General features: G+C 45.6%; 2 protein-coding genes across 4 annotated transcripts in view; one reads left to right on the forward strand and one right to left on the reverse strand.

Moving 5' to 3' along the window:
* MNS1 (meiosis specific nuclear structural 1) overlaps nucleotides 1-2,513 on the forward strand; it is a 28,047-nt gene extending 25,534 nt beyond the window's left edge. Inside the window, exon 10 of the mRNA XM_038750466.1 lies at nucleotides 2,232-2,513. Within this exon, the coding sequence (XP_038606394.1) occupies nucleotides 2,232-2,327 (96 nt within the window). The 3' untranslated portion in view covers nucleotides 2,328-2,513. The remainder of the gene's footprint in view (nucleotides 1-2,231) is intronic.
* A 5,752-nt stretch (nucleotides 2,514-8,265) lies between these two features.
* TEX9 (testis expressed 9) overlaps nucleotides 8,266-19,093 on the reverse strand; it is a 35,450-nt gene continuing 24,622 nt past the window's right edge. For all 3 annotated transcript variants that reach the window (XM_038750734.1, XM_038750735.1, XM_038750733.1), the window contains exons 10-12: nucleotides 14,546-14,680; nucleotides 11,213-11,347; nucleotides 8,266-8,889 (exon numbers count right to left, since the gene is read on the reverse strand). In XM_038750734.1, coding sequence (XP_038606662.1) covers nucleotides 8,803-8,889; nucleotides 11,213-11,347; nucleotides 14,546-14,680 — 357 coding nt within the window. In that variant the 3' untranslated portion in view covers nucleotides 8,266-8,802. The remainder of the gene's footprint in view (nucleotides 8,890-11,212; nucleotides 11,348-14,545; nucleotides 14,681-19,093) is intronic.

A 19,093-nucleotide genomic window follows, 5' to 3' on the forward strand; every position in this document is an offset into this window, starting at 1 on the left:
ACTGTACTAAGCACTTGGGAAGTACAAGTTGGCAACATATAGAGACGGTCCCTACCCATGAGGTAACTGAGGCCCAGAGAAGTGAAGCAGCATGGCTCAGTGGAAAGAGCATGGACTTTGGAGTCAGAGGTCATGGGTTCGAATCCTGACTCTGCCACTTGTCAGCTGTGTGACTTTGGGCAAGTCACTTAACTTCTCTGGGCCTCAGTTCCCTCATCTGTAAAATGGGAATGAAGACTGTGAGCCCCCCGTGGGACGACCTGATCACCTTGTATACCCCCCAGCGCTTAGAACGGTGCCTTGCACATAGTAAGCGCTTAATAAATGCCATTAAAAAAAAAAGTGACTTGCCTAAGGTCACACAGCAGACAAGTGGCGGAGCCAGGATTAGAAGCCACGGCCTTCAGATTCCCAGGCCTGGGCTCTGCCCACTACGCTGTGCTACTCACTAACTGGGACACGACCAGCTTCAATGATTTCTAGAGCTTGGCCTTCAAGAGAAGCAGTGTGGCTCGGTGGAAAAGAGCCCAAGCTTTGGAGTCAGAGGTTGTGGGTTCAAATTCCGGATCTGCCAATTGTCAGCTGTGTGACTTTGGGCAAGTCACTTCAGGCAGAAACTCCTCACCCTGGGCTTCAAGGCTGTCCATCCCCTGGCCCCCTCCTACCTCACCTCCCTTGTGTCCTTCTCCAGCCCAGCCCGCACCCTCCGCTCCTCCGCCGCTAATCTCCTCACTGTACCTCGTTCTCGCCTGTCCCACCATCGACCCCCGGCCCACGTCCTCCCCCCGGGCCTGGACTGCCCTCCCTCTGCCCATCCTCCGCCAAGCTAGCTCTCTTCCTCCCTTCAAGGCCCTACTGAGAGCTCACCTCCTCCAGGAGGCCTTCCCACACTGAGCCCCTTCCTTCCTCTCCCCCTCGTCCCCCCTCCATCCCCCCCATCTTACCTCCTTCCCTTCCCCACAGCACTTGTATATATGTATATATGTTTGTACAGATTTATTACTCTATTTATTTTACTTGTACATATCTATTCTATTTATTTTATTTTGTTAGTATGTTTGGTTTTGTTCTCTGTCTCCCCATTTTAGACTGTGAGCCCAATGTTGGGTAGGGACCGTCTCTGTATGTTGCCAATTTGTACTTCCCAAGCGCTTAGTACAGTGCTCTGCACATAGTAAGCGCTCAATAAATACGATTGATGATGATGATGATGAAGTCACTTAACTTCTCTGGGCCTCAGTTACCTCATCTGTAAAATGGGGGTGACGACTGTGAGCCCCCCGGGGGGACAACCTGATCACCTAGAAACCTCCCCAACGCTTAGAATAGTGCTTTGCACATAGTAAGCGCTTAATAAATGCTATCATTATGATCATCGATTTTTGCATACGAGAATACTTCGATATGATTCCTTGAAGGCTTTGGCAAATGTGTGGCAAACCGAGAAGCCGACTTTTGGTTCCAAAAGAAATCATACATTCCAGGATCCTAAGCAATTTTATGGACCGTGAGCCCACTGTTGGGTAGGGACTGTCTCTATATGTTGCCAACTTGTACTTCCCAAGCGCTTAGTCCAGTGCTCTGCACACAGTAAGCGCTCAATAAATACGATTGATGATAATAATAATAATAATAATGGCATTTATTAAGCCCTTACTATGTGCAAAGCACTGTTCTAAGCGCTGGGGAGGTTACAAGGTAATCAGGTTGTCCCATAGGGGGGCTCACAGTCTTCATCCCCACTTTACAGATGAGGTAACTGAGGCCCGGAGAAGTGAAGTGACCTGCCCAAAGTCACACAGCTCACAAGTGTGTGAGTAGAGAAGCAGCGTGGCTCAGTGGAGAGAGCACGGACTTTAGAGCCAGAGGTCATGGGTTCAAATCCGGGCTCTGCCGCTTGTCAGCTGTGTGACTTTGGGCAAGTCACTCAACTTCTCTGGGCCTCAGTTACCCCATCTGCAAAATGGGGATGAAGACCGTGAGCCCCCTGTGGGACCACGTATACCCCCAGCGCTTAGAACAGTGCCTTGCACATAGTAAGCGCTTAATAAATGCCATTATTAATTAATTAAGTGGCGGAGCTGGGATTTGAACCATGAGCTCTGACTCCAAAGCCCGGGCTCTTTTCCGCCGAGCTACGCTGCTTCTCAGCAGCATCAGTCGTAAAAATGATGACATTTTTACGAACCCAAAGATAATTTGTAGAGCATTTCATCCTTTTTTCATTCCAGGGCGTTCTGAAACATAATGAAGATGTGGACTTGCTGGGCGAAGCGTTTAGGACAGTGTATCAGAAGGGAAGCGAAACATCTCCAGGAGAAAACTGATCTTGGCCTGTGGTAAAATGGATTTTTTTTTGTTAGACCACTAGAGGGCAGCGTAACTTCGCCTGTGGTTCTTCACTTCTTCGTGGCTTTAATACTGAAAATTTGTGTGAAATTCTTACAAAAGCGAACATCTGTATATAGGTGGAAGTGACCAAACTAGTTTGTCAATAAATTATTGGAAAATATGCCAGCCGAGAGATGAGGTCTTTTTTTCCCCAATGGTACTTGTTAAGCATTTTACACTGTACTAAGCACTGGGGTGATAATCATCACCCAGTGCTCTGCACACAGTAAGCGCTCAATAAATACAATTGATTGATTGATTGATCTATCGTATTTATTGAGCGCTTACTATCATCATCATCATCATCATCAATCCTATTTATTGAGCAATTACTATGTGCAGAGCACTGTACTAAGCGCTTGGGAAGTACAAATTGGCAACATATAGAGACAGTCCCTACCCAACAGTGGGCTCACAGTCTAAAAGGGGGAGACAGAGACCAAACATACTAACAAAATAAAATAAATAGAATAGATATGTACAAATAAATTAAATAGAGTCAAAAAATATGTACAAACATATATACATACATATATACATATATATACATACATATATATACATATATACATATATATATACATATATACTATGTGCAGAGCACTGTACTAAGCGCTTGGGAAGTACAAATTGGCAACATATAGAGACAGTCCCCACCCAACAGTGGGCTCACAGTCTTAAAAGTCTAATAATAATAATAATAATAATGGCATTTATTAAGCGCTTAGTATGTGCAGAGCACTGTTCTAAGCGCTGGGGAGGTTCCAAGGTGATCAGGCTGTCCCACAGGGGGTTCACAGTCTTCATCCCCATTTTACAGATGAGGGAACTGGGGCACAGAGAAGTTAAGTCACTTGCCCAAAGTCACACAGCCGATAAGTGGCGGGGGCCAGGATTGGAACCCATGACCTCTGACTCCAAAGCCCGGGCTCTTTCCACGGAGCCACACTGCTTCTCTAATAATAGCATGGCTCGGTGGAAAAAGCCAGGGCTTTGGAGTCAGAGGTCATGGGTTCAAATCCCGGCCCCCACCACTTATCGGCTGTGTGACTTTGGGCGAGTCACTTCACTTCTCCGAGCCTCAGTTCCCTCATCTGGAAAATGGGGATGAAGACCGGGAGCCCCCTGGGGGACAAACTGATCACCTTGTAATCTCCCCAGCGCTTAGAACAGTGCTGGGCACATAGTAAGCGCTTAATAAATGCCATCATTACCCTTCTAGACTGTGAGCCCACTGTTGGGTAGGGACTGTCTCTATATGTTGCCAACTTGTACTTCCCAAGCGCTTAGTACAGTGCTCTGCACACAGTAAGCGCTCAATAAATACGATTGATTGATTGATTGATTAATAATGATAATGATGGCATTTGTTAAGCGCTTATGTGCAAAGCACTGTTCTAAGCACTGGGGGGGATTCAAGGTGATCTGGTTGTCCCATTTGGGGCTCACAGTCTTAATCCCTATTTTGCAGATGAGGTAACTGAGGCTCAGAGAAGTTGTGACATTAGTAATAATGTTGGTATTTGTTAAGCGCTTACTATGTGTCAAGCACAGTTCTAAGCACTGGGGCGAAACAAAGTAATAATAATGGCACTTAAGTGCTTACTATGTGCAAAGCACTGTTCTAAGCGCTGGGGGGAAACAAGGTAATAATGGCATTTATTAAGTGCTTACTATGTGCAAAGCACTGTTCTAAGCGCTGGGGGGAAACAAGGTAATAATAATGGCATTTATTAAGCGCTTACTATGTGCAAAGCACTGTTTTAAGTGCTGGGGGGAAACAAGGTAATAATAATGGCATTTATTAAGCGCTTACTATGTGCAAAGCACTGTTTTAAGCGCTGGGGGGAAACAAGGTAATAATAATGGCATTTATTAAGCGCTTACTATGTGCAAAGCACTGTTCTAAGCGCTGGGGAGGTTACAAGGTGATGAGGTTGTCCCACAGGGGGCTCACGGTCTTCATCCCCATTTTCCAGATGAGGTAACTGGGGCCCAGAGAAGTGAAGTGACTTGCCCAAAGTCGCACAGCTGACAAGTGGCGGAGCCGGGATTTGAACGCTTGACCTCCAACTCCCAAGCCCGGGCTCTTTCCACTGAGCCAAGGTAATCAAGGTTGTGGGGGGGGGTCACAGTCTTAATCCCCATTTTACAGATGAGGGAACTGAGGCACAGGGAAGTGAAGTGACTTGCCCAAAGTCACACAGCTAATTGGCGGAGCCGGGATTAGAACCCATGACCTCTAACTCCAAAGCCCGGGCTCTTTCCACTGAGCCACCCTGCTTCTCAAGCTCATCAGGTTGGACACAATCCATGTCCCACATAGGGCTCACAGTCATAATCCCCATTTAGTACAGTGCCTCGGTGCTTAGTTCAGTGCCTGGCACATAGTAAGCACTTAACAAATACCATAACTACTATTTTACAGATGAGGTAACTGAGGTGGAGGGAAGCCAAGTGACTTGCCCAAGGTCACACAGCTGACAAGTGGCAGAGCCGGGATTAGAACCCAGGACCTGCCACTTAGGCCATGCTCCTCTTAATGTATAGCCTTTGACTCTCTGACAAAAAAAGTGGCACCAGTAATGATAATTGTGGTATTTGTTAAGCGCTTACTATGGGCCAGGCACTGTACTAAGTGCTGGGGTGGACACAAGCAAATAGGGTTGGACACAGCCACTGTCCCAGGTGGGCTCACAGGCTCAATCCCCATTTTACAGATGAGGGAACTGAGGCCCGTAGAATCAATCAATCAATCAATCGTATTTATTGAGCGCTTACTATGTGCAGAGCACTGTACTAAGCGCTTGGGAAGTACAAATTGGCAACACATAGAGACAGTCCCTACCCAACAGTGGGCTCACAGTCTAAAAGGGGGAGACAGAGAACAGAACCAAACATACCAACAAAATAAAATCAATAGGATAGAAATGTACAAGTAGAATAAATAAATAGAGTAATAAATATGTACAACCATAGAAGTGAAGTGGCTTGCCCAAGGTCACACAACAGACAAGAGGAGCAGCGCGGCTTAGTGGAAAGAGCACGGGCTTGGGATTCAGAGGTCATGGGTTCTAATCCTGACTCCGCCACCTTTCTGCTGTGGGACCTTGGGCAAGCCGCTTCACTTTTCTGTGCCTCAGTTACCTCATCTGGAAAACGGGGATTAAAACCGTGAGCCCCGCGTGGTTCAACCTGATTACCCTGTATCTACCCTCGTGCTTAGAGTAGCGCTTGGCACATAGTAAGCGCTTAACAAATACCATACTAAGTGGCAGAGCAGGCCTGTGCTCTATCCATTATGCCATGCTGCTTTTCAGAGATTTAATGGAAAGAAAAGTCCTTGCAAAAAAGATGGCAGAGAGGAGGAAGCTTTCCTTGGATTGGTTATATCATGCTTCCTTCGTCACCCGTTGCGGAAGAAGCCGTACTGCAGGCTGATTTTGTGACAAGGCCATCGTGATGGGTCAAGCGCTTAGTACAGTGCTCTGCACACAGTAAGCGCTCAATAAATACGATTGATTGATTGATTGATGGGTGAAGTGGTGGGGTCTTCCCTGTAATTGGCCAAAACAACGTGCCGGATAAGCACCCCACGGGAAACTTGGGTTTTCCTGAAGATGGAAAGCGGCGTGGCCTAGTGGAAAGAGCCCGACCCTGGGAGTCAGAGGACTTGGGTTCCAATTCCGGCTCTGCCAGTTGCCTGTTGTATATATGTATATATGTTTATACATATTTATTTATTTTACTTGTACATAGCTATTCTATTTATTTTATTTTGTTAGTATGTTTGGTTTTGTTCTCTGTCTCCCCCTTTTAGACTGTGAGCCCACTGTTGGGTAGGGACTGTCTCTATATGTTGCCAATTTGTACTTCCCAAGTGCTCAGTCCAGTGCTCTGCACATAGTAAGCGCTCAATAAATACGATTGATGATGATGATGTTGTATGTGGCCTTGGGCAAGTTACTTAACTTTTCGGCGCCTCAGTTTCCTCACCTGTAAAATGGGGATTCAATCCTACTCTAATTGCGGTCCCCATGTGGGAAAGGGAATCTGTCCAACCGGATTACCTTGCATCAACCCCAGTGCTTAGTAATAATAATAATGGCATTTATTAAGCGCTTACTATGTGCAAGGCACTGTTCTAAGCGCTGGGGAGGTTGCAAGGTGATCAGGTTGTCCCACAGAGGGCTCACAGTCTTAATCCCCATTTTTCAGAAGAGGTAACTGAGGCCCAGAGAAGTGAAGTACTTCACTTCAGTGAAGTACTTCAGAAGTGAAGTACAGTGCTCTGCACATAGTAAGCGCTCAATAAATACGATTGATTGATGAAGTGACTTGCCCAAAGTCACACAGCTGACAATTGGCAGCGCTGGGATTTGAACCCATGACCTCTGCCTCCAAAGCCCCTGCTCTTTCCACTGAGCCACGCTGCTTCTCTACAGCGTCTGACACATAGTAAGCGCCTAATAAATGCCATAATTCTTATTACTATTATTTGTCAGACTTGCAAACGAAAAGCAGGCCCAAGTGTGGCTCCTTTTTCCTGCAAGGTGGGGTCAGAGCCAAGCTGAAATAAGGATGCGGGAGCTCATCATGGAGATCGTCGAAGGAGCGGAGAGTGCGGGAGAAGAGGGAAAGCTGGGATCGGTTCCCTCTTTCCCCAACCACCGGCCTGCGAGAAAAGGGAAAGAGGAGAAGCAGCTCTACTGAGGAACTAAGATCCACATCTCAAGGAAGTTTCCAATTCCGGAATGGAAATGTGCACATTGGGCCACTCCGGAGGCTGTGCCCCAGGAGCAGGGGATTTATTGAGCGCTTACTTTGTACACAACGCTGTACTAAGCGCTTGGGAGAGTACGATACCACAAAATCAGCAGGCACATTCCCTACCCATAACAAACTTCCAGTCTAGAGCTCCTGGCCTTTCCTTGGAGTTGCTGCTGTTCTAGTGTACTCTCCCAAGTGCTTAGTACAGTGCTCTGCACACACGGTAAGCGCTAAATAAATCGTCATCATCAATCGTAGTTATTGAGTGCTTACTGTGTGCAGAGCACTGTACTAAGCGCTTGGGAAGTACAAATTGGCAACATATAGAGACAGTCCCTACCCAACAGTGGGCTCACAGTCTAAAAGGGGGGAGACAGAGAACAAAACCAAACATACTAACAAAATAAAATAAATAGAATAGATATGTACAAGTAAAATAGAGTAATAAATATGTACAAACATATATACATATATACAGGTGCTGTGGGGAAGGGAAGGAGGTAAGGTGGGGGGGATGGAGAGGGGGGCGAGGGGGAGAAGAAGGAAGGGGCTCAGTCTGGGAAGGCCTCCTGGAGGAGGTGAGCTCTCAGTAGGGCCTTGAAGGGAGGAAGAGAGCTAGGTTGGCGGATGGGCGGAGGGATTGGGGGCATTCCAGGCCCGGGGGATGACGTGGGCTGGGGGTCGATGGCGGGACAGGCGAGAACGAGGTACGGTGAGGAGATTAGCAGCAGAGGAGCGGAATAAATACCATTGCTTAATTGACAGGCAGAGCTGAAGCCTGATGGACTCGCATGGAGGCTACAGGTAAGCATATTTATAATAATAATGGCATTTGTTAAGCGCATACTATGTGCAACGCACTGTGTTAAGTGCTGGGGAGGATACAAGGTGATCAGGCTGTCCCCCGTGGGGCTCAGTCTTAATCCCCATTTTACAGATGAGGGAACTGAGGCCCAGAGAAGTGAAGTGACTTGCCCGAAGTCACACAGCTGACAATTGGTGGAGCCGGGATTTGAACTCATGACCTCGGACTCCCAAGCCCGGGCTCTTTCCATTGAGCCATGCTGCCCACTATTATAAATAATCACGAACCACACCTCCACAAAGGCTCTCGGCAACATTTTAATATGCAAAATTGAAACAAAACGAAAATTTTCAGGGGCTTGACAAGTCATTAGAAAAGGTTGTTCGATCTTCAACTGTGGTTTCGTTTTTTTACGCTACTAGGACAACAAAAGTTACTGTCCCTTTCAGTGACTAGGACTGGTGATAGTTTCATACATTGCCACAAGTAAAAATGCTCCAACAGCAATGCACGACAGAAGTGTGGAAAAGTAATGATTCCTTTGCCTTTTTAAATTCTTGTGCAAAAACCGTTAAGCATTTACCACACTCTTTAGCATCATATTCATGCTGAACAGAATTCAGCTGAATGATAAACCAAATGTAACTTTATCTATTCTTGACATTTTTAGCCCGGATTGTTTTCATCCACATTCTCTAGCTTTTCCCCCTCGATTCTCAAGCAAGATGCAATAATCCTTTAAAAACTGAAACATTTCAAAAAACTTACAAATTCTAATCAAGTACTAACATCTTCAACTAACTAGTGCAGGCAAATGAAACAGTAATTAGGTACGCTCAGCTGTCAGAGGCATTGTCCCATTTCAGGATTTTCATAAACTCCTCTTCAGAGAATGATAACATCTTGGCAGTTTCTATCTCCATCTATGAAAAGAAAAACCCCACAATAATATTACTCACGTATAAGCCACCAGAATATCAGACTAAACCATAACCTACTACTGTGAGATGAGTTTGGGGCAAGGACCGTGTCTGATGTGAATATCTTGTATCTTCTCCAGTGCTTGGCACATAGTAAGCACTTAGCAAATACCACTATTATTAATATTATTCATAATAGTAATCTGAAATTATAAGCATCAAATGATTATAAATAAGGTAGTAACTAAAGACAAAGGTGATGGAGAACAGTACAGTATAGTTTGATGGAACTTTCCCCCTGGGACTTTTAACTTTTTCTGCTCCAAGCATAAACAGTGAGAAGGGAGATTAATGGCCCTTGTCCTGGGGATTGGTTGGGTGCTTAATAGGTGCCAGGCACTATACTGAGTGCTGGGGTTAATCATCATCATCATCATCAATCGTATTTATCGAGCGCTTACTATGTGCAGAGCACTGTACTAAGCGCTTGGGAAGTACAAATTGGCAACATCTAGAGACAGTCCCTACCCAACAGTGGGCTCACAGTCTAAAAGGGGGAGACAGAGAACAAAACCAAACATACTAACAAAATAAAATAAATAGAATAGATATGTACAAATAAAATAAATAAATAATAAATAGAGTAATAAATATGTACAAACATATATACATATATACAGGTTAATATGAGATAGGCAGGTTGGACGCAGTCCCTGTCCCACTTGGGGCTCACAGTCTTAATCCCCATTTTACAGATTCATTCATTCATTCATTCAATCATATTTATTGAGCGCTCACTGTGTGCAGAGCAGTGTACTAAGCAATTGGGAAGTACAAGTCAGCAACATATAGAGACGGTCCCTACCCAACAACGGGCTCACAGTCTATAAGGGCGAGACAGACAGCAAAACAGTATACGTTTGTACAGATTTATTGCTCTATTTATTTTACTTGTACGTATTTACTGTTCTATTTATTTTATTAATGATGTGCATCTACTATTTTATTTTATGTGCACATTTTATTTGTACATATTTATTTTATTTTGTTTTGTTTTGTTGTCTGTCTCCCCCTTCTAGACCGTGAGCCCACTGTTGGGTAGGGACCATCTCTATAATGTTGCCAACTTGTACTTCCCAATCGCTTAGCACAGTGCTCTGCACACAGTAAGCGCTCAATAAATACGATTGAATGAATGAAAACAAGGCCCAGAGAAGTGAAGTGACTTGTCCGAAGTCACACAGCAGACAAGTGGTGCCCAGGCCCTCGGAGTCCCAGGCCCGGGCTCTTTCCACTACGCCACGTTGTTTCCAGGAGCTTGGAGAAGCAAAGCCTCTCTCGGGTTTTGGCATCCACCTGCTAAACTAACCCTCACTTTCCCTCAAACACATTACACATCACAGTCCCACCTCCACGAACTGATCTAAAACCCCACTTGAAGCTATTGCAATTTTTGGCCTACTCCGCCAGCGTGGCAAATTACATCAGCTCCCCAACCGCTGGTAGGACAAGGCTATCTTTTTAATGAAATGAAACATTTCAGAATTCATAATAACAAATCAAGCTATTGAGTTATCTTTCCAGGAGGGGAGGGGAGGTTTTAATGCCATTAAATGAGCAGTTGGCCTCTTTAATCAAATTTAAATGGACTTTGGTCTGCAGCATCGACCCATCAGGGCAACTCTGACCAGGCTGAAAAATGTGTAAAGAAAGTCTGTTCAATAAGTCGCCCAAATTCTTGTTCTCTGTCTACCCCTTCTCGACTGTGAGCCCACTGTTGGGTAGGGACTGTCTCTATATGTTGCCAACTTGTACTTCCCAAGCGTTTAGTACAGTGCTCTGCACACCCTAAGTGCTCAATAAATATGCCTGACTGGATGAATGAATGAATCTACACAGCCGGCTGCATTCTGTGACCTCAAGTTTATGGAAATCTGCAGAAATCTGTTAGTTCGTGTCGAGGAAGCAAGTGTCCATTTGCAGTAGCAGAATGGAGTCAAATCTCCACAAGGAAGGGATCGGGCCTCCTGTTTGTGGGTGGGAATACGGGAAGGTTATTCGATTTTATCAGTTGCTCGCCGTTTTGTTTACCGGTTTACACTTTAGCTCTAAACTCTCCTTCTTGCTTCGGTACCGTGCACACAACAGTATACACATCTGAAACTGATAACTAACATTTCCCAGCTGGGTAAAAAAGTGTTAAAAATAACTACAAAAAGTTACTCGGGGGAAATCGAGATACTGCAGAATGCCTTGCGGCTCACAGAATCATCTGAGAAGTGAAATATTGGTTACCTGGAATTTTATCGAGACGGACATAACTCACCTTTTGTCTTTTTAAAATGTCAATTAATTTTTGCTGTTTTTTAAAGACAGACACCAATTCTCCTTTCTCTTTTTCCAGATATTTTTTCTCTTCTTTTAGCAGTTCTATTTGTTGGTTTTCTTGAAAGTTTGCATCCTAAAAAGGAAGAACACAAGGAGTCGCCTGCTTCTTGGTCTTTAAAATATCCGCGCTGTCAGAATGAAAAATAAATTAATCACTGGTATTTGCTGACTGCTCACTGGGTGCAGAGCACTGCATTAAGCACAATACAACAGGGGTAGATAGACGCCTTCCCTGCCCACAAGGAGCTTACAGTTTAGATGGAGAATCAGACGTTAAAATAAATGACAGATATGTACATAAGTGCTGCGGGGCTGAGAGTGGGGTGAATATCAAGTGCTTATGGGGTCTCAAGTACACAGGTGATGGAAGGGAGAGGGAGTAGCAGAAATGAGGGGTCAGTCGGGGAAGGCCTCTTGGAGATGGGATTTTAATAGGGCTTTGAAGGAGGGGAGAGTGGTGGTCTGTCATTTAAGAAGGGGGAAGGAGTTTCAGTCCAGAAGGAGGATGTGGGCGAGGGGACAGCGGCGAGAAAGATGAGACTGAGATACAGTCAATTGGTTGGCGTTAGAGGAACAAATTGTGTGGGCTGGATTGTAGTATGAAGTCAGGTGAACTGACTGAGTGCTTTGAAGCCGATGGTAAGGAGTCTGTTTGACATGGAGGTGGATGGGCAAACACTGGAGGTTCTTAAGGGGTGCGGAAACATGGACTGAATGGTTTTTGGTTGTTGCTTTTTTCCAGAAAAATAATCTGGGCAGGAGAGTGAAGCGAAGACCTGAATGGAGAGAGGCAGGAGGCGAAGGAGGTCAGCAAGGAGGCTGTTGCGGTTGTCAAGGTGGGATATAATAGATGTTTGGATCAGGGTAGTAGCAGTTTGGATGGAAAGGAAAGGGAGGATTTTAGCCACGTGAAGGTAGACCCCATAGGATCTGGTGACACTGAATATGTAGGATGAATGATGATGATGATGATGATGGCATTTATTAAGCACTTACTATGTTCAAAGCACTGTTCTAAGCGCTGGGGAGGTTACAAGGTGATCAGGTTGTCCCACGGGGGGGCTCACAGTCTTCATCCCCACTTTACAGATGAGGGAACTGAGGCACAGAGAAGTTAAGTGACTTGCCCAAAGTCACAGAGCTGACAATTGGCGGAGCCGGCATTTGAACCCGTGACCTCTGACTCCAAAGCCTGGGCTCTTTCCACTGGGACACGCTGCTTCTCCAAATGGAAGGGCTCAGTTGAGGATTCATTCATTCATTCATTGAATTGTATTTGAGCACTTACTGCGTGCCAAGCACTGTACTTAGCGCTTGAAACAGTACAAAATAGCAATAAACAGACACTTCCCTGCAAAACAGTATGCCAATGAAACCCCTGGAGACGAATAACAGTCTAATCCCAGCTCTTCCTGGAAACCAGCTTCTTTCTGTGGATCCAATCCTTTCACTTCACCATTTTTCCCAAGATCTTCTCCAAGTCTCACCTTCTACAAGGCTGCTCTGGCCTCCAGGGAGCTTGGAAGCAGCTGGTTATGGTTCTTCTACTACGAACCATTCATATACATGATTACTGTTCAGCCACCTCAGCATTCTTTCAACAAAATCATTTCGGCTCCTTTAGCCTTTTCCTCGAGGGCCTTATTTCCCAACCCTGTAATCATTTTCACAAGCGTGTGGCCACAAACCATTTCAGTTCCAAGTTTCACTGAAATTGTTTTCCACAATCTGGATGAGAAACAAGACAACTTAGGATTCAGGGGAAAAGCTTAAGTATAAATCTGATCTATACCCAAACGCTTTTGTTTCTCTATCAATGAACAGATTATTAAATATCCCTGGAGGGTAGCTTTCCAAGCCTACCAAACAGCATATCAAATCACCATGAATTAGTACAGGGTTTTTCACTAGTTTATTTTCGCCAGAGCCTGAAATGAGTGGCCCTCAGAAAGCCTGGCCTTAGGAGGAGGTTGGAAAAGTGAAAGCCCAAATCCCACTTTTGAATTTGTCTAAGACAACCAACCCCACACTACACACATTCAAACGGGATGAAGAAAACCCGTACAATCAGTTTTAACACAGTGATGCAGCATCAGTTTGGGGAGCAGACTGTTTGATTTTTCATGATCTCTTGAAAAAATAACTTTAATTCTGCATGGTTTCCCCCTGAATCCAATTTCCCATTCCTTTGAGCAGTCTTCCAGACTCCCTCCACTACATAAGCTCTTAATACAGTGTTTTGCACACAGTGCTCAATAAATACGACTGAATGAATGAATACATCCACATCTCTCTGAAAACGTGGAGACCATTCGTGGATCTGGTACTCTAACAATGCCCTGACCGACGCAGAGTATGGCAGAATGAAGACGTCCTCCTTCCCGCACGTGAAATAACTGAAATCTTTTTGAATGGCAGGGGGGGTGAACAATGAGTGTGCTGGGCTATGGTTTCCCCGCCCCGACAGTGCCCAGCACTGGGAGTCTCTGCTCTGCAGTCACCTTATTTCTAATGGCTGCTGGATGGTCTTGTCACCCAGCAATGCTTCATTATACTTCCAAAACATCTCTCCTGTTCCCTTTCTTTAAAGGTCCCCTTCTTCAGCTCACTTGGCAGTAGCTGTTTGGGAATGTCATCCCCGCCCGACTCCTCACGTTCCCCTCTCAGTGCAGAAAGGATGGGGTGAGTTGTTCCAGGGCTGTGCCTCAGAACCCCAGGCTTGACCTCACCCTCTGATGTGAGCCCACTGTTGGGTAGGGACCGTCTCTATATGTTGCCAACTTGTACTTCCCAAGCTCTTAGTACAGTGCTCTGCACACAGTAAGCGCTCAATAAATATGGTTAAATAAATAATAAATGTAAATAAAGGCCCAGGGCTCTGATGGGCCCCACCACTTTTATCGGGAAGCCTCAGTATGACAGTGACTCTGGGTCTCACCGCTCTTAACAAGGGGCCGCTCAAAGCCATCTGTGGCCCACGAGATCCACACGGGCACAAGCCCATCAGGACTTTCTCAGTTTTCCAGGGGGGCCTCAAGTTTACTCCAGTCCAGGCTCGCCCAGTCGGTCCCAGTTAGATTAATTATCCGGCCTCGGCCTTCCCAAAATGGGAGTTTTGAAGGAATGATACCCAGGCCTCCAGCTCGGACCCTACGTATCTGGAGCCAAGGCCCTGCTCTACCTTTTTTGGCTGGCGACGATTAGATTCCGAAACCATTTTTTGACCACGAATGACGATGCTTATTTTGCACGATTAATCTTTCTACTGTACCTTGGTAGTCTGCTTCAGTTTCTCCAACTCCTGCTTATGCTTTCCGGCTTCCTCGAGAGCTCTATTCAGGCGAACCTCCGTTGCATTTTGACTGCTCGATGCCTGTTTCTGAACTTGTTTTAGACGCTCTAATTCCTGCAAAACAGACTCAAGTCAGGATCAAATATTTTGAAAGCACTACGCGTGCTTTCAGAAGTGTGTGTTCTATCATTTCTCGTTTCATTTCCATTTCTGCGGTATAAAGAATTTCTGCTAAGGGAAGGTCCTCCCTTAAGTAAAGCACCTAAAACGACAAATGAGCAGAGTCATTTTGGAGAAACTGAAAAAAAAAAACCACAGCGAAACCATACAAAACCCTTCCCACAGAAACCACATGAAGGCTGATCTCTCCCAGCCCGGCCAAATGGACTTTTTGCAAAACTATGCGGCTAGGATGTCTTCTATCGGCATCATGACCGTCTTCTGTGGGCAGAGCACCATCTCGGTGCTCAGTTTCTTGAGGGAGGAGGGGGACAAAAAGCTCCGTAACTGTGTAGGAAGCATTCTGCAAAAACAAGATGGAAGTTGGAAGACCAAAAACGTTGTTGATAGACGCGGGATATCCTGCTTTAGCCAATGGGCGGAGACCGGGATGACGGAGTGATGGACCTAAGGAGGGATGGAGGCGGCGATTCATTCATTCATTCAATCGTATTTATTGAGCGCTTACTGTGTGCAGAGCACTGTACTAAGCGCTTGGGAAGTACAAGTTGGCAACATACAGAGACGGTACCTACCCAACAACGGGCTCACAGTGTAGAAGGGAGAGACAGACAACAAAACAAAACATGTAGACAGGTGTCAAAATTGTTAGAAGAAATAGAATTATAGCTATAAAAAACAATGATGGCATGCAGGAAGCTGATTGGTTCTCTAGTTCCGGGGGGGTCCAGCACTGTCTGCTGAGATCGGCAGGGGAGGGGGAAGAGTCAGGGGAAGGGGGTTGCTGATTTATTGCTCCAGCTTCTGCCCTGAAACCAGATTCACCATAGATTCTGGGGCTCTAGGCTCATGGGAGAGGGCTTGCCAGCTCTACCCCTCCAGAGTCCTAGCTTTCAACACCCAACGGAGTGCTTGGCATCCAGTAAGTGCTGAAAAAATATCGCTGATTGATTCAGGTAGCGTTTAGCTTATCTCCGTGAATTCCTTTTATTTTCTCTGTCTGAGCTGTTTTACGTGGAAACTTCATCATCATCATCATCATCAATCGTACTTATTGAGCGCTTGCTATGTGCAGAGCACTGTACTAAGCGCTTGGGAAGTACAAATTGGCAACATATAGAGACAGTCCCTACCCAACAGTGGGCTCACAGTCTAAAAGGGGGAGACAGAGAACAAAACCAAACATACTAACAAAATAGAATAGATATGTACAAGTAAAATAAATAAATAAATAAATAGAATAATAAATATGTACAAACATATATACAGGTGCTGTGGGGAAGGGAAGGAGGTAAGATGGGAGGACGGAGAGGGGGACGAGGGGGAGAGGAAGGAAGGGGCTCAGTCTGGGAAGGCCTCCTGGAGGAGGTGAGCTCTCAGCAGGGCCTTGAAGGGAGGAAGAGAGCTAGCTTGGCGGATGGGCAGAGGGAGGGCATTCCAGGCCCGGGGGATGACGTGGGCCGGGGGTCGATGGCGGGACAGGAGAGAGCGGGAAACTTGAAGCTGGGTCCCGCGGTCGATCAAAACCTAACGCGCCCGGCGTCGGAATGAACGCTCCAACATTGCCACCACTGAACCCCTTCATTTGGGTTTGAAGCTGGTCAATTTGAGACTCTCTTCTCCTCCTCCTTGATCGGCAATTACAAGATGCAAGTTCTTGCTCTGTCGAGGAAGCTCCTGAATGAATTCTGAGCTCTCCCGTCTGGGGGAATCCTTAAACTTCCACTGGCCCCACCACTACCTCGACCTATTTAGTGGACGAGGTTCCACACTTCCTCACGGAGCCAGGAGCCTCATCGGGGCCTCCGTTCAGGGGAGAGGCTGGAAGGAGAAAGCCTCGCTAGTCCCCAAAGCAGCATTTAGACTGTGAGCCCACTGTTGGGTTGGGACTGTCTCTATATGTTGCCAATTTGTACTTTCCAAGCGCTTAGTACAGTGCTCTGCACATAGTAAGCGCTCAGTAAATACGATTGATGATGATTTCAGTTCGGGATGGAAAAAGAACCGGGCTGGCGGCCACTAGCCCGAACTTATTTTTCCGTCTGAGCACCCTCCCTATCTTCTTGGTGTAGACCGTCCAAATCCACTTTCTAACCTCCAGGATTATCTTCCTTGAACAGAATCTCATTATCTATCGCCAGGTTGCAGGCTTCTCCTACAGTCTTTGTGCAAACCCTTAACAGGGAACCAAAACTGAGGCTGGGCAAATGGCCACATTTTTCCATTCTTTCCCTTAGTCTGTGCAGAACAACAGTCTTTCTGCAGAACAAGCAAACCTCAAGTCCCCAAATCAAACAGTACAATCCACGTGGATTTCCGGCCCGCTCAGCCAACACCAGACCGAACCACCTTACAACTGGTCTGTTGAAGTCTGTTTCGGCAGGTGCTGGGATAAGACGAAGAGGACCGCCACCACACGTTTCAGGGTTTTCGAAAAGAAAGTCTGAAAAATGAAATCGTGTCTTTCAGCTGAGTGAGCTGCATCTCAGTTTACCATTCAGCGCATCGAGAATCAATCAATCAATCAATCAATCGTATTTACTGAGCGCTTACTATGTGCAGAGCACTGTACTAAGCGCTTGGGAAGTACAAATTGGCATCACATAGAGACAGTCCCTACCCAACAGTGGGCTCACAGTCTAAAAGGGGGAGACAGAGAACAGAACCAAACATACCAACGAAATAAAATAAGTAGGATAGAAATGTACAAGTAAAATAAATAAATAAATAAATAGAGTAATGAATATGTACAACCATATATACATGTACATATACATGTACATATACATATGTACAACCATGTACACGAGAAGCAGCGTGGCTTAGTGGAAAGAGCACAGGCTTGGGAGTCAGAGGTCATGGGTTCTAATCCCGGCTCCGCCCCTTGTCAGCTGTGTGACCTTGGGCAAGTTCACTTAACTTCTCTGTGCCTTAGTTACCTCATCTGTAAAATGGGGATGAAGACTGTGAGCCTTACATGGGACAACTCTGTATCTCCCCCAACACTTAGACCAGTGCTTGGCACATAGTAAGCGCTTAACAAATACCAACATTATTATTATTATCTTTAGGAAGCAAGCTTCTGCCTCAAGATTCTCCCTCTTCAAGACACTGATGCTGTTTCTCATCATTTACCTTGGAAAAAAAAGTCAAGGCCGTCTCAATAAGCACAACTGCTTTCAAGGATAAAAACATCTTAATTTAGCTAATGACATCCAGCCACAGAAAAATCCGTACTTTGGGAGGCAGTTCCCTAGCGCTTAGTACAGTGCTCTGCACACTGCAAGCGCTCAATACATATGATTGAATGAATGAACCTGGCTTCCTTGCACCCTTTTGCACAGCTTTGTTTCAAAATAGTACTGCCAAGAATTTTCTCGTGAAAGGCCGGTTTTAAATAATAATAATAATAATAATGATGGCATTTATTAAGCGCTTACTATGTGCAAAGCACTGTTCTAAGTGCTGGAGAGGTTACAGGGTGATCAGGTTGTCCCTCAGGGTGCTCACAGTCTTAATCCCCATTTTACAGTTGAGGGAACTGAGGCACAGAGAAGTGAAGTGACTTACCCAAAGTCACACAGCTGACAACTGGTGGAGCCGGGGTTTGAACCCATGACCTCTGACTCCAAAGCCCGGGCTCTTTCCACTGAGCCACGCTGCTTCTCTAAAACCACCAAAGGGATGCTTCTCATACAGTGGTCTCTCCCAACTCGACCAGTCTGTTTTATTTGAAAAATTGATCTCTGGATCTGAGTCATTTGAGAGCGAAACATGTGTTGTTCTTCATGTGGATCACAAACAAACCAAGTTGCGTGTGTGTGTGTGTGTGTGTGTTCATACATTCAATCGTATTTATTGAGCGCTTACTGTGTGCAGAGCACTGTACTAAGCGCTTGGGAAGTCCAAGTTGGCAACATATAGAGACGGTCCCTACCTACCAGTGGGCTCACAGTCTAGAAGAAATAAATGGCATCATTAATAATAATAATGATAGCATTTATTAAGCGCATCATTAATAATAATAATGATAGCATTTATTAAGCGCTTACTATGTGCAAAGCGCAGTGTGTGTGTGTGTGTGCAAACATCCCATCTGCTCTCCCCAGGGTTCTGCACAGCTTTGGGGGCAGAAGTTACGTGGAAGAGCAAGACTGTTTGGGCCCCTCCCAACATGGAGGTTGCTTCCCAAATCTAGTCTCTTGGCACAGCCTACGGAATCTTTATGACAAGTGGATTCACTGCAGGGCAACTTTACGAATCATTCCTTGGCAACTTCCATTAGCCCTTCTGGCTGTTTTCAGTCTTTCGGCTCGCCTAAAATTCTCCCTGCCTTCCCACGGCTGA

The sequence above is a fragment of the Tachyglossus aculeatus genome, chromosome 8 (assembly GCF_015852505.1).
Source record: "Tachyglossus aculeatus isolate mTacAcu1 chromosome 8, mTacAcu1.pri, whole genome shotgun sequence".
Taxonomy (NCBI): Eukaryota; Metazoa; Chordata; class Mammalia; order Monotremata; family Tachyglossidae; genus Tachyglossus; species Tachyglossus aculeatus.